Source organism: Cynara cardunculus (assembly GCF_001531365.2).
Source record: "Cynara cardunculus var. scolymus isolate 2C chromosome LG 16, CcrdV1, whole genome shotgun sequence".
Classification (NCBI taxonomy): domain Eukaryota; kingdom Viridiplantae; phylum Streptophyta; class Magnoliopsida; order Asterales; family Asteraceae; genus Cynara; species Cynara cardunculus.
Window position 1 is genome coordinate 18,444,534 of NC_037543.1, and position 13,578 is coordinate 18,458,111.

General features: G+C 35.7%; 1 protein-coding gene across 1 annotated transcript in view; it reads right to left on the bottom strand.

Moving 5' to 3' along the window:
* Window positions 1-11,974: 11,974 nt before the first annotated feature.
* LOC112529069 (5'-3' exoribonuclease 3-like) overlaps window positions 11,975-13,578 on the bottom strand; it is a 6,914-nt gene continuing 5,310 nt past the window's right edge. Inside the window, exons 19-24 of the mRNA XM_025140142.1 lie at window positions 13,335-13,409; window positions 13,112-13,248; window positions 12,939-13,025; window positions 12,783-12,858; window positions 12,491-12,564; window positions 11,975-12,410 (exon numbers count right to left, since the gene is read on the bottom strand). Of these exons, the coding sequence (XP_024995910.1) occupies window positions 11,975-12,410; window positions 12,491-12,564; window positions 12,783-12,858; window positions 12,939-13,025; window positions 13,112-13,248; window positions 13,335-13,409 (885 nt within the window). The remainder of the gene's footprint in view (window positions 12,411-12,490; window positions 12,565-12,782; window positions 12,859-12,938; window positions 13,026-13,111; window positions 13,249-13,334; window positions 13,410-13,578) is intronic.

Below are 13,578 nucleotides of genomic sequence, written 5' to 3' on the forward strand. Positions count from 1 at the left end.
ACATTGCCTACCTTACATGGTATGGTAAACATGCCCGGGTCTTKACACTTAGGTGGTAACTGTTTTTRTAAGACAGCGGACACATTTTGACTCATGCTTATCTTCTCATTACCCTTTAGTTTCCTTTTATTAGTACAAAGCTCTTTCAAAAATTTAGCATATCTAGGAACTTGMTTAATTGCATCTAATAAAGGAATATTTACCTGAACTTTCCGAAATGTATCAAGGATCTCCTTCTCTTCACTCTCCCGCTTTGTCTTCTCGAACCGGCTCGGGAATGGCGGTGCTTGAACTATCACTTCGGGTGTCTTCTTCTTTAACTCCTCTTCTTTGACATCCTTTGCACCCGAAGTGGATGTCTTGACCTCTAACTCTTCTTCCTTATGAACCTTTTCCTTCTTCTTCTTTCCAACCTCTTGAAGCTCCTTTCCGCTTCTCAAAGTGACAACACTCACATTTGCCTTCGGATTCGTCTCCGTTTGAGATGGCAACTTACCTTTGTTCACTAATTGCCCAACAGTGGCCTGAAGGTCCTGAATACTTGCCTGAGTTTCCTGTTGAAATTTCACCATGTTAGCAGCCATAGACTTAACTACATCCTCTAATGACATACCTGAGCCACTAGGAGCTTGCGGTGACACTTGATGCTGATGTTGGGCACTCGGCTGAAATGGTGCCTTCGGTTGATGTTGTTGCTGAAATCCAGGCGGTGCTTGGAATTGTTGAAGTTGAAACTGCTGAGGTGGCTGGAATGAAGCTCTTTGCTGAWATTGCTGCCCTTGTCCTTGTCCTTGCCTCGGGGGGTAGCTTAGATTTGGATGTTGCCTCCAACCGGGGTTGTATGTGCTCGAGAAAGGGTCGGGAGCCCGGTTGTTTGAGTTCTGAAAGTTGCCACCTCCAATGGCATTCACTTGCTCTTCGTCTTCATGTAAAGTCGGGCATGCATCGGTGGGGTGTACCACTGATGAGCAAAATCCGCATGCCTTGACTTGAGGCATATTACCCATGGCAAGCTGTTTCACAAGGTTAGTCAAATCATTTATTTTAGTCTCTAAGGATTTAACATGTACCTCATTAGCGCCTCGGCCAGTGTCACTCCAAACTCCAAATTGCTTGGAGTTTTCAGTCATGGTGTCTATTAAGGTCCTTGCTTGTGTTGGCGTCTTGTTCACTATAGCTCCTCCGCTCGCAGCATCCATCATCTTTCTTTCCATCGGGAGCAAACCTTCATAAAAATACTGAATTAGTAATTCATCAGAAATATCATGTTGAGGACAACTTACACAAAGGCGCTTGAAGCGCTCCCAATACTCGTATAAAGACTTCATGTCCTTCTGCTTGATCCCACATATCTCTCTTCTAAGTCCGGCGGCTTTGGATGAGGGAAAGTACTTGTCGAGGAATGCTCTCGCCATTTGCGCCCAAGTGGTGATGGATCCCGGCGGTAAGTAGAAAAGCCACTCCCTAGCTGCGTCAACTAGGGAGAATGGAAATTCCTTCAGCTTGAGATTCTCCATCGTCGTGTCTTGTGGTTTCATCCCCAAGCACACCATGTGGAACTCGGTCATATGCTTGTATGGGTCTTCGTTAGCTAAACCATGAAAACGAGGTAGTAAGTGTATTAAACCAGTTTTAAGTTTAGCACTTACCTCTTCCGGCGGATAAGTAATGCAAAGAGGTTGCTCGGCGACGTTGGGTGCTGCCCATTCCCTTAAAGTACGTTCGGGATTCGTCATTTCCTCTTCAGTCTCGATTACCGGTTCTTCTTGCTCAGAGTGAACTTTCTCTTCTTCGTCCTCCGTTTGGTCTTCAAAATCAGATGACAACTCAATATCTTTCCAAATATTGAGAACTGGTGAAGAAGTAGATGCGCCTTGCTTCTTTTGAAGCTTAGCTTGTTTTCTTAGCTTCTTTGCGGTTTTCTCAATTTCCGGATCAATTGGCAATGGTGAACCTGCACGAAACGATCTTGGCATAAACAGTTAAACTTTGCCGAGTCCCCGGCAACGGCGCCAAAAAATTGACGGGTGTCGAGTCCGGCAAATAATAAAATTTATGAAAATCAGTCTGTTATCTCTAAAACACACTTGTAATAGCGATAAGTAGGGTCGTCTCCTCAGGAACTCGGTGTTAACCGTAAGTCCAAGACGTAAAAGCGTGCAAATTCATTAATAAAACACTATATATGAAAAGGGGGGGGTTGGAATTTCAACTAGTCTAAGCATAGAAATTAAATTAAAATTTTAAACAATAGAAAATGAAATCTAGTAATAAGCAACAATCAACTAATTCTTTGGATTGYGTATCATCGACTCATTCAAATAAATATTTTCTCGAAAGAATTCAGTTTGGCTAGGACATCGACACGCGTCAATATTCTGTTCGTTATAAAAGCATGATCAGTCTCGAACGCTCTACGACTAACCTCTAATTAGCTAATATAGTCTAGTCAAGGACTTAGAGTTCAATTGCTAATTGCATTAAGACCAACAAATACCAAACCTAACCAACAATCGGACGCCAATTATTTAGGTTAGATTGTACAACCTTACAACACTTGCAACTAACACACACGCATCAATTGAGTATCGCTTGCTACTCGAAGAAATCTAAGAACAATTACGTATTCAAAAAAATTTCTAGCATAACGAGTTCAAATCAGAAAAAGCAAGGGATCCAACTCACAAATTCCAACTTAAAATGTATAGGACTGAAATTCAAAGACTGTACAAATGCATTCAATCGATTGTGAAACAAAATTGAGTCTCAACTCATCCAAATTTCAAATCGATTATAAACCCATTACTAGAAATAAAAATTAGCTACTCATGTCTGAAATTGGAAATCGAGTACTTACAAAATGCTAGTAAAATTGGAATTTAGGAAGAACCTGTAAAACCCGTTCCAAAATCGATTCCAATCGACAGCTTCTGCTCCAATCGAACAGCCCTCTTCTGTCCTACTCGACCCCCAATCGACCGACTCAGCTGCTTCCTCCTTGCTGCTGCTTCCCTCGACCGATTTACAGCCCCTCTGCGTCTCTTCTTGCTGTCCAATCGTCTGCTGCCTCTCTCGATTTCTCTCCCAATAGACCGACTTACAGCCCCTGTCTCTCGCCTCTATCAACCGGGTCTGCTATCGACAGCTCGCTGTTGTCCCGCTCGTCTCTCTCGATCGACAGTACCTTGCTGTCACTCCCGATCGAATGCTTCTTCCTCCTTCTGCTGCTCGATTTACCTCTATCGACCCGGTCTCCCTCAAGTATCCTCTTGATTCTGCAACTTCAATCGAACAGCCCCCTCTTGATTTCTGCCTTGCTCGGCTTCTGTTGCTCGGTTTTTCTCTCTATCGACAGCCCTCGATTTTCCTCACGACTTCCCCCAATCGAACAGCTTCGACAGCCCTCTTCTCCATTTCGCTGCACATGTTCCACGATTTGCTGCTCCTTCTCCCGAACTCTCGCTGCATACGTCTCTCTCTCTCTCTCTTTCTGATTTTGGGCAGCAGCTTTGGGCCTGTTTTGGGGACTGTTTTTGGGCTGTTTTTTTGGGACTGTTTTGGGCTGCAAGGAATCAAAAACAAATAATCAATTCCTCTTCTTTTCCCAACTAAAATAGCCTCATAGGATTAAATATCAACTTAAATAAAAATGGATATTTTAAGCATCTAAATGACATTAATCGCAAGGTTATTTTGACGTAAAAATGTATAAATTTTGCACTTATCAACACCTCTCCTTGATATGCCATCCTTATTTTCTCATCAAAATCTATGGATTAGTTCCAAACGAAGACAGGCCAAAGTCACAACCGTCTTGATGAAACAACCTCCATAGTTTTATCCACAAAATCTATATATTGATCCCAAACGAAGAGAGACCGAAGTTACAACCGTCTTGAAGAAATATGCTCTATAATTTTTAACCAATAATGGTTTCAAAACGGTTTTATCTTAAAACTTTGAAACTCAAGAAAAACCAGTTCTTACAATCTCATTTCCAAACTCAAAACCACATATTTCAAATATCATTATTTAAAGATCTTTAGTATCAAAACTCACCTTAATAAGCACAGATTGGTAGCTTCAAACACACAGCAGTTTCTTCAAATAAACACAGATTCCTCGAATCACTTTTTAATCAAAAAATCCTTCTCAAGAACACTTCCACTGCCACACTCACCCCTTTCTCTCAAAAGGTTTTTCCAAAATTTAGATAAGATAAACCTTATCTTTTAATTCCTTTTTATGTGCTTTACTAAAGGCGGTGTAGTTTTAATAATATAAAGCTCTTACTGGACGGTGGGCTTATTATTTTAAAACTAACCTTGCTTAATCGTGAAGGTTGCATATTTCTTATTTTAATAATAGTTCTCACATGAACATATCATCACACATGCACCTTCACATATTTCATATAAAGATTACCTCAACCCAGGTTGTCTGAAACCCGGTTATCACAGTATCTCCCCCTCAAAAGAATTCTGTCTCGGAATTCATTTAATCAAATAGCCAAGGGTATTGGGGTCTCATGTCAGATTCTAACTCCCAAGTAGCTTCTGAACCCTTGTGATAACGTCACTGATTTCTTTATTTCTCAACACCCTGATCTTTCTGTCAGTCACGGCTTCTGGTGTCTCCATAAAATTCAGTTTACTGTCCAGTTTAATCTCTGGAAGTGGTATTGCTAAACTTGGATCGGCCAAACATTTGCGTAGATTTAACACATAAAAGGTGCTATGGATTAGGCTGAGTTCTTCCGGTAGTTCTAACTGATAAGCCACTGGCCCAACCCGTTTACAAATTCGGAATGGTCCAATATATCTTGGACTAAGCTTACCCTTCTTTCAAATCTCATAGCACCCTTCCACGGAGATACTTTCAACATTACAAAGTCACCCACGTTGAATTCAATTGGTTTTCGTCGCTTATCGGCATAACTTTTCTGACGATCCTGGGTGGTCTTGATTCTTGACGTATCTGTTCAATTTTTTCAGATGTTACTTGCACAATCTCGGGACCTGTCAGTTGTTTTTCACCTACCTCGTTCCAACACAATGGTGTTCGGATTTTCGTCCATACAATACTTCATACGGTGCCGCTTGGATGTTGGAGTGGTAACTATTATTGTAAGCAAATTCTATCAACGTCAAGTGATCCTCCCATGATCCTCCGAAGTCAATAACACAAGTTCTTAACATGTCTTCGAGATTCTGGATGTTTCTTTCACTTTGCCCGTCTGTTTGAGGATGATAAGTCGTACTTAACCGAATATGTGATCCCAAGGTTCTTTGTAGGCTTTCCCAAAATTTTGAAGTGAAACGACTGTCTCTGTCAGAAATGATGGATAAGGGAACACCGAGTCTGGTTACAGTTTCCTTGATGTAGATTTGAGCCAACCTTTCTAAATAATAAGTTTCTTTTATTGGTAGGAAATGTGCAGACTTAGATAGACGATCCACTATTACCCAAATTGCATCATAAACTTTCGGGGTAATTTCATGACAAAATCCATCGTAATGTGATCTCACTTCCAAACTTGAATTTCCAAGGATTGCAGATTTCCATAAGGTCTTTGATGTTCGACCTTAACTTGCAGACATGTTAAGCATCGTTCCACATGTTTTGTTATGTCTTTCTTTAGACCTGGCCACCAATAGAAATGTTTCAAGTCTTTGTACATTTTATTGGTACCTGGATGAATTGAGTAGCGAGATTTGTGACTTTCATTCAAAATGGATTCCCGCGTATTCCCGTAACATGAATTCATTCTCAGAGGAGAGGTCCGAAAATGGTCGGTTTTAACGAATAGAAGTTATAAGCATCACATTGAAACGGTTACATGAAGAAGCGCATTATGAATGGTCATGTAATGTGAAAACTGGCATGGATTGTTACATTTATGAAATTGTTGAAAAACTCGAAGTGTATAGTATGATCACTTGCACTAAAAAGTAGGACAATATTGGAAATAATTAATTTTGTCAGTGATCCGTCGTTGATAGTGCGTCGACCAAATAGTGGAGGTGATGCAATGGAGTATCCGTCAGTAAATATTTTCATTTATTAAAAATAAAACTCTTTTCATATTTTAAATAAGGAAAAACATTTTTGAAAATAAAACCGGTTATTATTTTGAATAAAAGTTTTAAAAAATCAAATTATCAACGGATTTCCAACGAAAATTTTGTCGCTAACACTAATCACATTTTCTAAAGCTTCTAATTAACTCAGAAAAAGTATAACATATTATAAAATTGTTCGATGGATTTCTGGCGGGGGTTTTCCGCCGGAAAATATAAATCCGTCAGAAATTCTGCCGAAAATTGCATTTGGCGGCAGGGTTTTTTTCGACGGCGATATCCCTCGAAAATCCAACGAAAACTTGTTTTTCCGAGGGATATTACCGTCGGAAAAACCTCATTTTTTAGTAGTGCCAGTTGTGACACACACGGGTTGGATTTGCATATAATATGTAGATTTACTGTATTGTTTTAATATCAAGTGAGTTAAATTAGTCATAGTTAAATGAATTTTTTGTGTATGTTCACAAATCCTCACAAGACTTCACCATCCCAAAGGGTAACATATGGGTTTAGAGACTTGTTGCACATGTTAAGTACAATCACATTTCCCTATGAAAAATTGAAAATGAGGGTTAGTTAAGTTTATTTTCTTGTTCAATTTTGGACAAAAATGTATGAAATAGCAACCTATTTTTTTCAAAAAATATTATAACATTGTACATTCAGTTTTTATTATTATAATAATATACTTCCAAAATATTTTTTATTAACGAATCATATTTTCAAATATTTACCCGTTATAGCAACCTTTGTGTTATCTGCTTATCTAGAAAAGAGAAAAAAACACCTAGTTGAATCTCGCTTTCTAGTAATGAGGGAAATACAAATTTTCAAGTCGGGGAGGAAGAAAAATTGGAAAAGAAGATTGTATTTATAAGAAATAAATCTCACTTCTTTTACGTTGAGGAAAATGCAAATCTCTAAGTTAGGAGAGCGGGAAATTAAAAAAAAATTGATTTATCAGTTTGAGATTTTCACGTTGTTGTTAACCGAGTTTTGTGCAAATTTTTAGAGCATCTCGCACAAATTCTCAGTAATTTCTCAAAAATATAGATCAAATGTTATAATCACTAAAAAAACTAACATTCTGGTCTAATGTATTCTTTAATTTGGAGATTTCATCATTAATGATGTTACTTGGATATTCTATAATTTTATCATCTCGATATATTTAAAAAAAATTATATAGAATAATAAGATATTCAATCTAATTATTGGGAAATAATTAAAAAATTACTTCTCTCTACTCGCATTAAGTTTTAAAGAATTTTATAAATTTAGGGGTTGTTTGTTTACCTCTTAATAGTTTCATTAATAGGCAACATCTAAATCGTTAAGAGGTAAATCTTGTTTGGCAAAAAAAAATTCCGTCTCTAAATGGTTCTAAAAACTTCTTAATGATTTTGTATCTTGTGCCTCCCTTAATCATTAAGCGCCCTAATTTCATTGTAAACAATTACCAAACAATTATATTTCATTTTGCACTATATCATGAAAACCTCTTAATCATTATGCACCAAATCATTCTGCAACTACCAAACAGACTTTAGATTATTTAGGGGGTGTTTGGGATTGCTTATTTAAAACAGCTTATGTTTTTTTGTAAAAGTGTTTATTAACTTATGTGGTATCAAACTGGAGTTAAATAAAACATGGTTAAAATTGTAAACTGGTAATAAGCAGTTTTTCATAAGTCATAAATGATTAACTTATCAAAAACAGCTTATTACCGGTTTGGCACCGGTATAAGCAATTTTTTTTTCTTATCCAAACACCAAAAAAACAACTTATCACCGGTATCAGACTGAAATAAGTTAAAAAGCAGCTTTTATAAGCAATTCCAAACACCCCCTTAATCTTCTCTTTTCTTTTCTCTATTTTAGATAACTATTTAGAGATTTATTGGAACACAAATATCATCAAAATCTCCATTCTATATTCTAGAGATTCTATTGGAGATGTTGAATCTTATATTTCTAACAAGAAAATATTATGGAGATTTTGGATACATATAGGACGCCAGGCCACGTTATGGACATATCAGGCGTATATCATACCTTGTTTATCATATGTTTTTTGAAAGTTGTCACATTATGTAAGTGAACGGAATAAAATGAGTGTACACAGTCAACCCCTTTATAAACCGCATTTGAGTTGTTAGGTCTAAAACTCGAAAATTGAGTTGAACGTGCGTTAAGGATGAAAGACGTATACCATCAAATTTCACGGTACAAAAGAAATATGAGTTAGTTTTGATCCTTAGAAATAAATCAAAAGGTAACCAAAAGACATGATTTTTTTTTCTGTATATCATGAATAAGTTATATAAGTCGTCTATGAGAGAAGACACGGAAACCTAAATATGGAGAAAGAAGGATTAGAACCACAAGGGTGGTGTCCGATTGGTTTGAATTTGGGTTTCAAATGTCAAAAGTACCTGGAGGTCTCATGTTCGAATCCAAGGAGGAACAAAAATCCTCTTGTGGCCACGGAGGTTCAAATGCGGTGACTCCGAGCTACTCATAAAGTCGGTCGTCACCCTGGGATTAGTCAGCTCGCATAGCGGGTTGGATATTCATGTTAATAAAAAAAAGGGATTAGTAAGAAAAGTATACATGATTTCTTTCATAAAGAAGAATGTTCTGTGGTTGTTCGAAACACACACACACGACGACACACAACATAGAGTCATAGATGTATCGGGCCTATGATCGTACCCTTTTTTATGTTGTTTAAAGTAGTTTGTATGCATTTAATGAGCGGATTTAAATGAGGAAACACAAAACCCCTAAACAAAAACAAATTTAAACCGGTGGAGTCTTGAGTTTCAAAAAAAAAAATAGTACCATCAATTATCAAGATACATGAGGATGTGCGTTATGCCTTGTTTGTTTTTTATAAAGGGTTAAATGCATAAAATAGCAACCTACTTTCATAAATTTTCTTATTATAGCATTTTACTTTTGTTTTTCTTTATTACAGCAATGTACTTTCAAATTAATTTTTATTAAGGCATTGTACTTTAAAAAAATCTACCTATAATAGCAATGCGTAATCTGTTACCTTTTAAACCGGTTAACCCTTTGACTTTTTTGCTTGTATAGCTTTAATGAGGTGATGTGGATGACACATCATTTTGATGACTATATAAAATTAAAATAAAAACATATTTCAAATTATTATTAGTGATTTTCATTTTTCATTGTTATGATCTAAAAAAAACATTTAATTTTTTTACCTTTTCTTATTAAGTTGCATGCAAATTAAATATTCTTAGAGTAAAATGTTTATTAAATAAATATGAAACATTATTTTCGAGATATATTTTATTTGTAAAAAAAATAACTTTTCCTATTTTATGTTGTTCAAATAAATACATATTTGTTTTAAAAAAATTAAAATATTAACGAAATAAATTGTTATCTATAAATTTTTTAATATTGTTATATTAATAAATAATTCAAAAAAATCTAATTAATTTAATATATTTATACGTCAAGTAAAAAGTTTTTGAACAAATATAATATATTCTTTAAAAGATATTATTTTTTTGGTAAAAAAGAAACAATTCTTATTTTCTTTTTTTTCAAAAAACACATATTTTTTTAAAAAATATTAGCGAGATAAGTTGTGTTCTACTAGTTTTATTGATATTGGTATATTAATGAATAATTTAGAATTTTTTTAATTCATTTAATACATTTATTAAATAACATGTAAAATATCTAAATATTAAAATTAAAAATACATTGTTTAATAAGAACTAGTAGATGTTATAATGAAATAATTTTGAAAGTACAATGATGTAGTAAGAAATTACATCACTATAGTACATGTGGACATCCTACGTGGACAATGAGGTGGCATGGAAACCTAGTATAATGGGTAAATTTAAATCGTAAGGTTACCCAATGCTATAATGGGTAAATTTTTCAAAGTACAATGTCCTAATAAAAAATAGTTTGAAAATACATTGTTGTAATAAGAAAAACTGAAAGTACAATGCTATAATAAAGAAATTTATGAAAGTAGATTGCTATTTTGTGCATTTTGCCCTTTTATAAAAAAGCTCTTATCGGCCTCTTATGTTTGATTCGTTAAGAGGTAATGTCATTCAGACTATTTGTTTTTTTCAATTTTCAGAGGCACTAATGTCTTATTGTTCTCTTATCTGGTAAAAGGTAAACCAACCTCTTATTTGTCTCTTATTGTCATTCAAATCCTCAACAACAGCGTTTCTCAATCGATTAACCTTAATCGATCATTTCTCTCAATCGATCCTAACCAAATCAATCCTCACATCTCACAATTGATGAATTTTAATAGGATTTAAATGTGTTAAATACCATTCATGACATATTTTCGTTTTAAATGAATGCTAATTATATGATTTATATGTAATTTTCGTAATGATGATGAATAAATATGTGAAACTGTATAAATTTATTTATAAATGCAACACTATAATTTTTTAATGGATAAAATGGACAATTTAAAAAAATTCAGACGTTTATCAATTTAAAAAAATAAACAGTCTTATTGAATATTGATTCACATTTCAGACTTCAGCACCACCTTTTATAAATCATAAGTGAAATAAGATTTCAGACTTCAATAACTCTTAAAAAACAAACTTCACCTTAATATCAATCCTTAAAAAATATATCATAAGACAGCAAAAATATATTTCTTTCTAGCATTTATGATCAAGTTAAGTCTAGGCATATAAAGACAACAAAACTTTGAATAATAGCTTAAGGGATAATTCAAAAGGTGGAAACAGAAATATGGGGAAAGAACAATGCCTTTAAACTAGGTGAATGAGATACAATAATGATGAGTTCATTTAAGAAAGCTTATTGCCTTCTGAACATTGTACAAGTGTAATTTAGTAGGCAAGAAGCTTTCTTAAATTAATTCAAAACGTTTATGATGAGTTCACACAATCACACTCAAAAGCTTAGAAGCTCTGAGTTCACACAATCACTCAAAAGCTTTGACGTTCAAAACTTCGAAGCCCTAACTTCAGTTCATAAGTTTTTGATTTTGAGTGCCTTATGATCCATGTTTGATCTTATCCACAGGCAGTCAATTCGTAACTGTTGTGCAGTTATCAAAACCGCTAACTAACCTGTAAGTGTTGATCTCTCATGTAAATTATATGTAAGACGTCAAATTTGGGTCACTACTAAATGGGTGATTCGTCACAAAACCGTCACAAAAATTGGTGGGTAAATTGTTGGTGGTAATCTTAAACCGGTGACAAATTACTTAAGATATTTTGCAAATATAACACATAAAAATTTCAAATACTCGAACCGACACAACAAACGGAATATGGAAAAAAATGGATCACAAACAATATACTTGTCAAGCAGTTAAAACAATAACGTAATGACACAAGCACATTATTAGTTTCACGACTTTTATGATCGTGTATATATGTCACCCCGACAAACCCGATATAATCTATTAAATAATGAACAAATAGCGAGTTCTAACTGTTAAGAACGTCTACCTATACTTTCAAAGTTGGAGATGGGGGAGATCACAAAGTGTTTGCAAAAATGTCTAAAAGATCTCACAAACACTTTGAGACCGAATTTCGGATAATAACTTCTACTCTAATTTGTCTGCGATCAACGCCACCTAACTGGTACCACATCATGTTCGTCACTTTTCGTATTTTGTATTCCATTCGTCCCAAAATAATTGTATCATGTATCATAAAGTCATGCAACACACGTACAAAAACACAAGTTTTTGCCAACTCTAAAAGGGCGTATGACAAAACTATACATATCCCCAAAAAGATGGTTCTTTTAGTTACAGGCAAAATATACATGTTACTTTCAAACTGGAAGGAGTTCGTACGACCTCAGTTGCATCTTTCACCACCTATCGTCATTGTTCTGTGATCGTGGGTCACCCAACCGTTGCACCGGCTGTTTAGTGCCAGAACCAGAGCCTGTCCTCACAGACCAGACGTGATCATTGTTATTGGCAACCGTCCTTGCAGGATATCTGGTTGATTGTGTAGTGAAGGATGACCGGCTTTTTTGCTCGAAACCACTGTTGATAGGTTCATCAGTCCATCTTGACCGCTGGGCGTAGCTGCTATTATTTCCACGTGCACCTCTTCTTCCATAAGCATCAGAAAAAGAAGGGMCGYCGGTTTGATGATTTAKAGGTCTTGTAGSATTGTAACCCCTAYCTCTAGGGCTCCATCCKCTTCCGCCACCTCTAAWARCRACTCCAGGAGATGAAGAGCTTTTAAAACCAACATTAGGGTTTGTYCTAGCTCCTGCTTGAACATGGTTATATGATCTGCAAATTAACCAAATTTTCACAAGCATGTTAGTGCCACTGGAGTGAAAATTTATCAGATAAACGTTCAAGAAACGAACCTCTTGATCTGGCCTTGGTACCCCCGCATATCGTGCCACAATTGCCTCTCCTGAATGTCCGATTCAGTTACTACCTGTTTGATAGGATTTTACAGAAGTTCCGTCAATTATTTGAAAACAAAACATTGAACAAGACTGTACTTGTAACGCATGTTCGATAGATCAATTAAAAATTGAACGAGACTAATTACAACCTTTCACGAGACACAGTATTGTCCATAAATGAAAAACATCAAGGGATAAACAAGCATATTGAAGAAAGCGAACCAAATAAAAAGCTAAGACTGCATACCGTTTCCGGGATGGTTGTCCCTTCAAGCACGCACGGTATGTGGAGAGAGGAGACCGGTGGTTCATAGTATACGCATCTGCAGTGTAGGAACATATGTAAGAAGACTAGACTAGATTGATCTTTTAATGATTCAACCGGCAAATAGCAACGGCTTACAGAACATCACGATGGTTTGCAAATCCATTAGAATCGCTAGCATCCTCGGAGTCTTGCTTAAAATGGACAAAACCATTTATGTCTCCACTGAGATCGAAACAAGAAAAGAAAAACCGTTAAAGAGGAAAAACAACCTGCCTGAAGAGCTAAATTTCAATATCAGGCATCACTACCTCAAGTCCGTATCGATCTTGATTGAGCTACTTTGCTTCATGCAACCGGCAGTGTTGGTAATTTGCAAGGCTAAATTTTCTGAACTGTGCATGAACAACTTATCAACATTCTCTGCATTTCTTTTAGCTTCTTCCTCCTAAATGTAAACAATTAACATGTTAACATAATGCGTTTAGAGTCTTTGCTCAAATGGATATTCGCTTGAATATCTTGCAGCCTTACGCTGAGCTCCTTCTCGATCTTCTTTGTTGCAGCAAGAAGACGCTCCTCCTCGATGAAAGGAAGTTTGCAGATACCCTTTTAAGAAGTAATAAAAACATCATGAGGTTATTACAAACAAGGCAAATGAGCGGATCGAGTCGAGTATTAGGTTAATCGAGCCGGGATCAAAAAATTAATACTAGGCTCGAGCTCGACTATTTTTTCAACTAACTTTTTCAATGTAAGGCTCGAGCTCGAATATTTT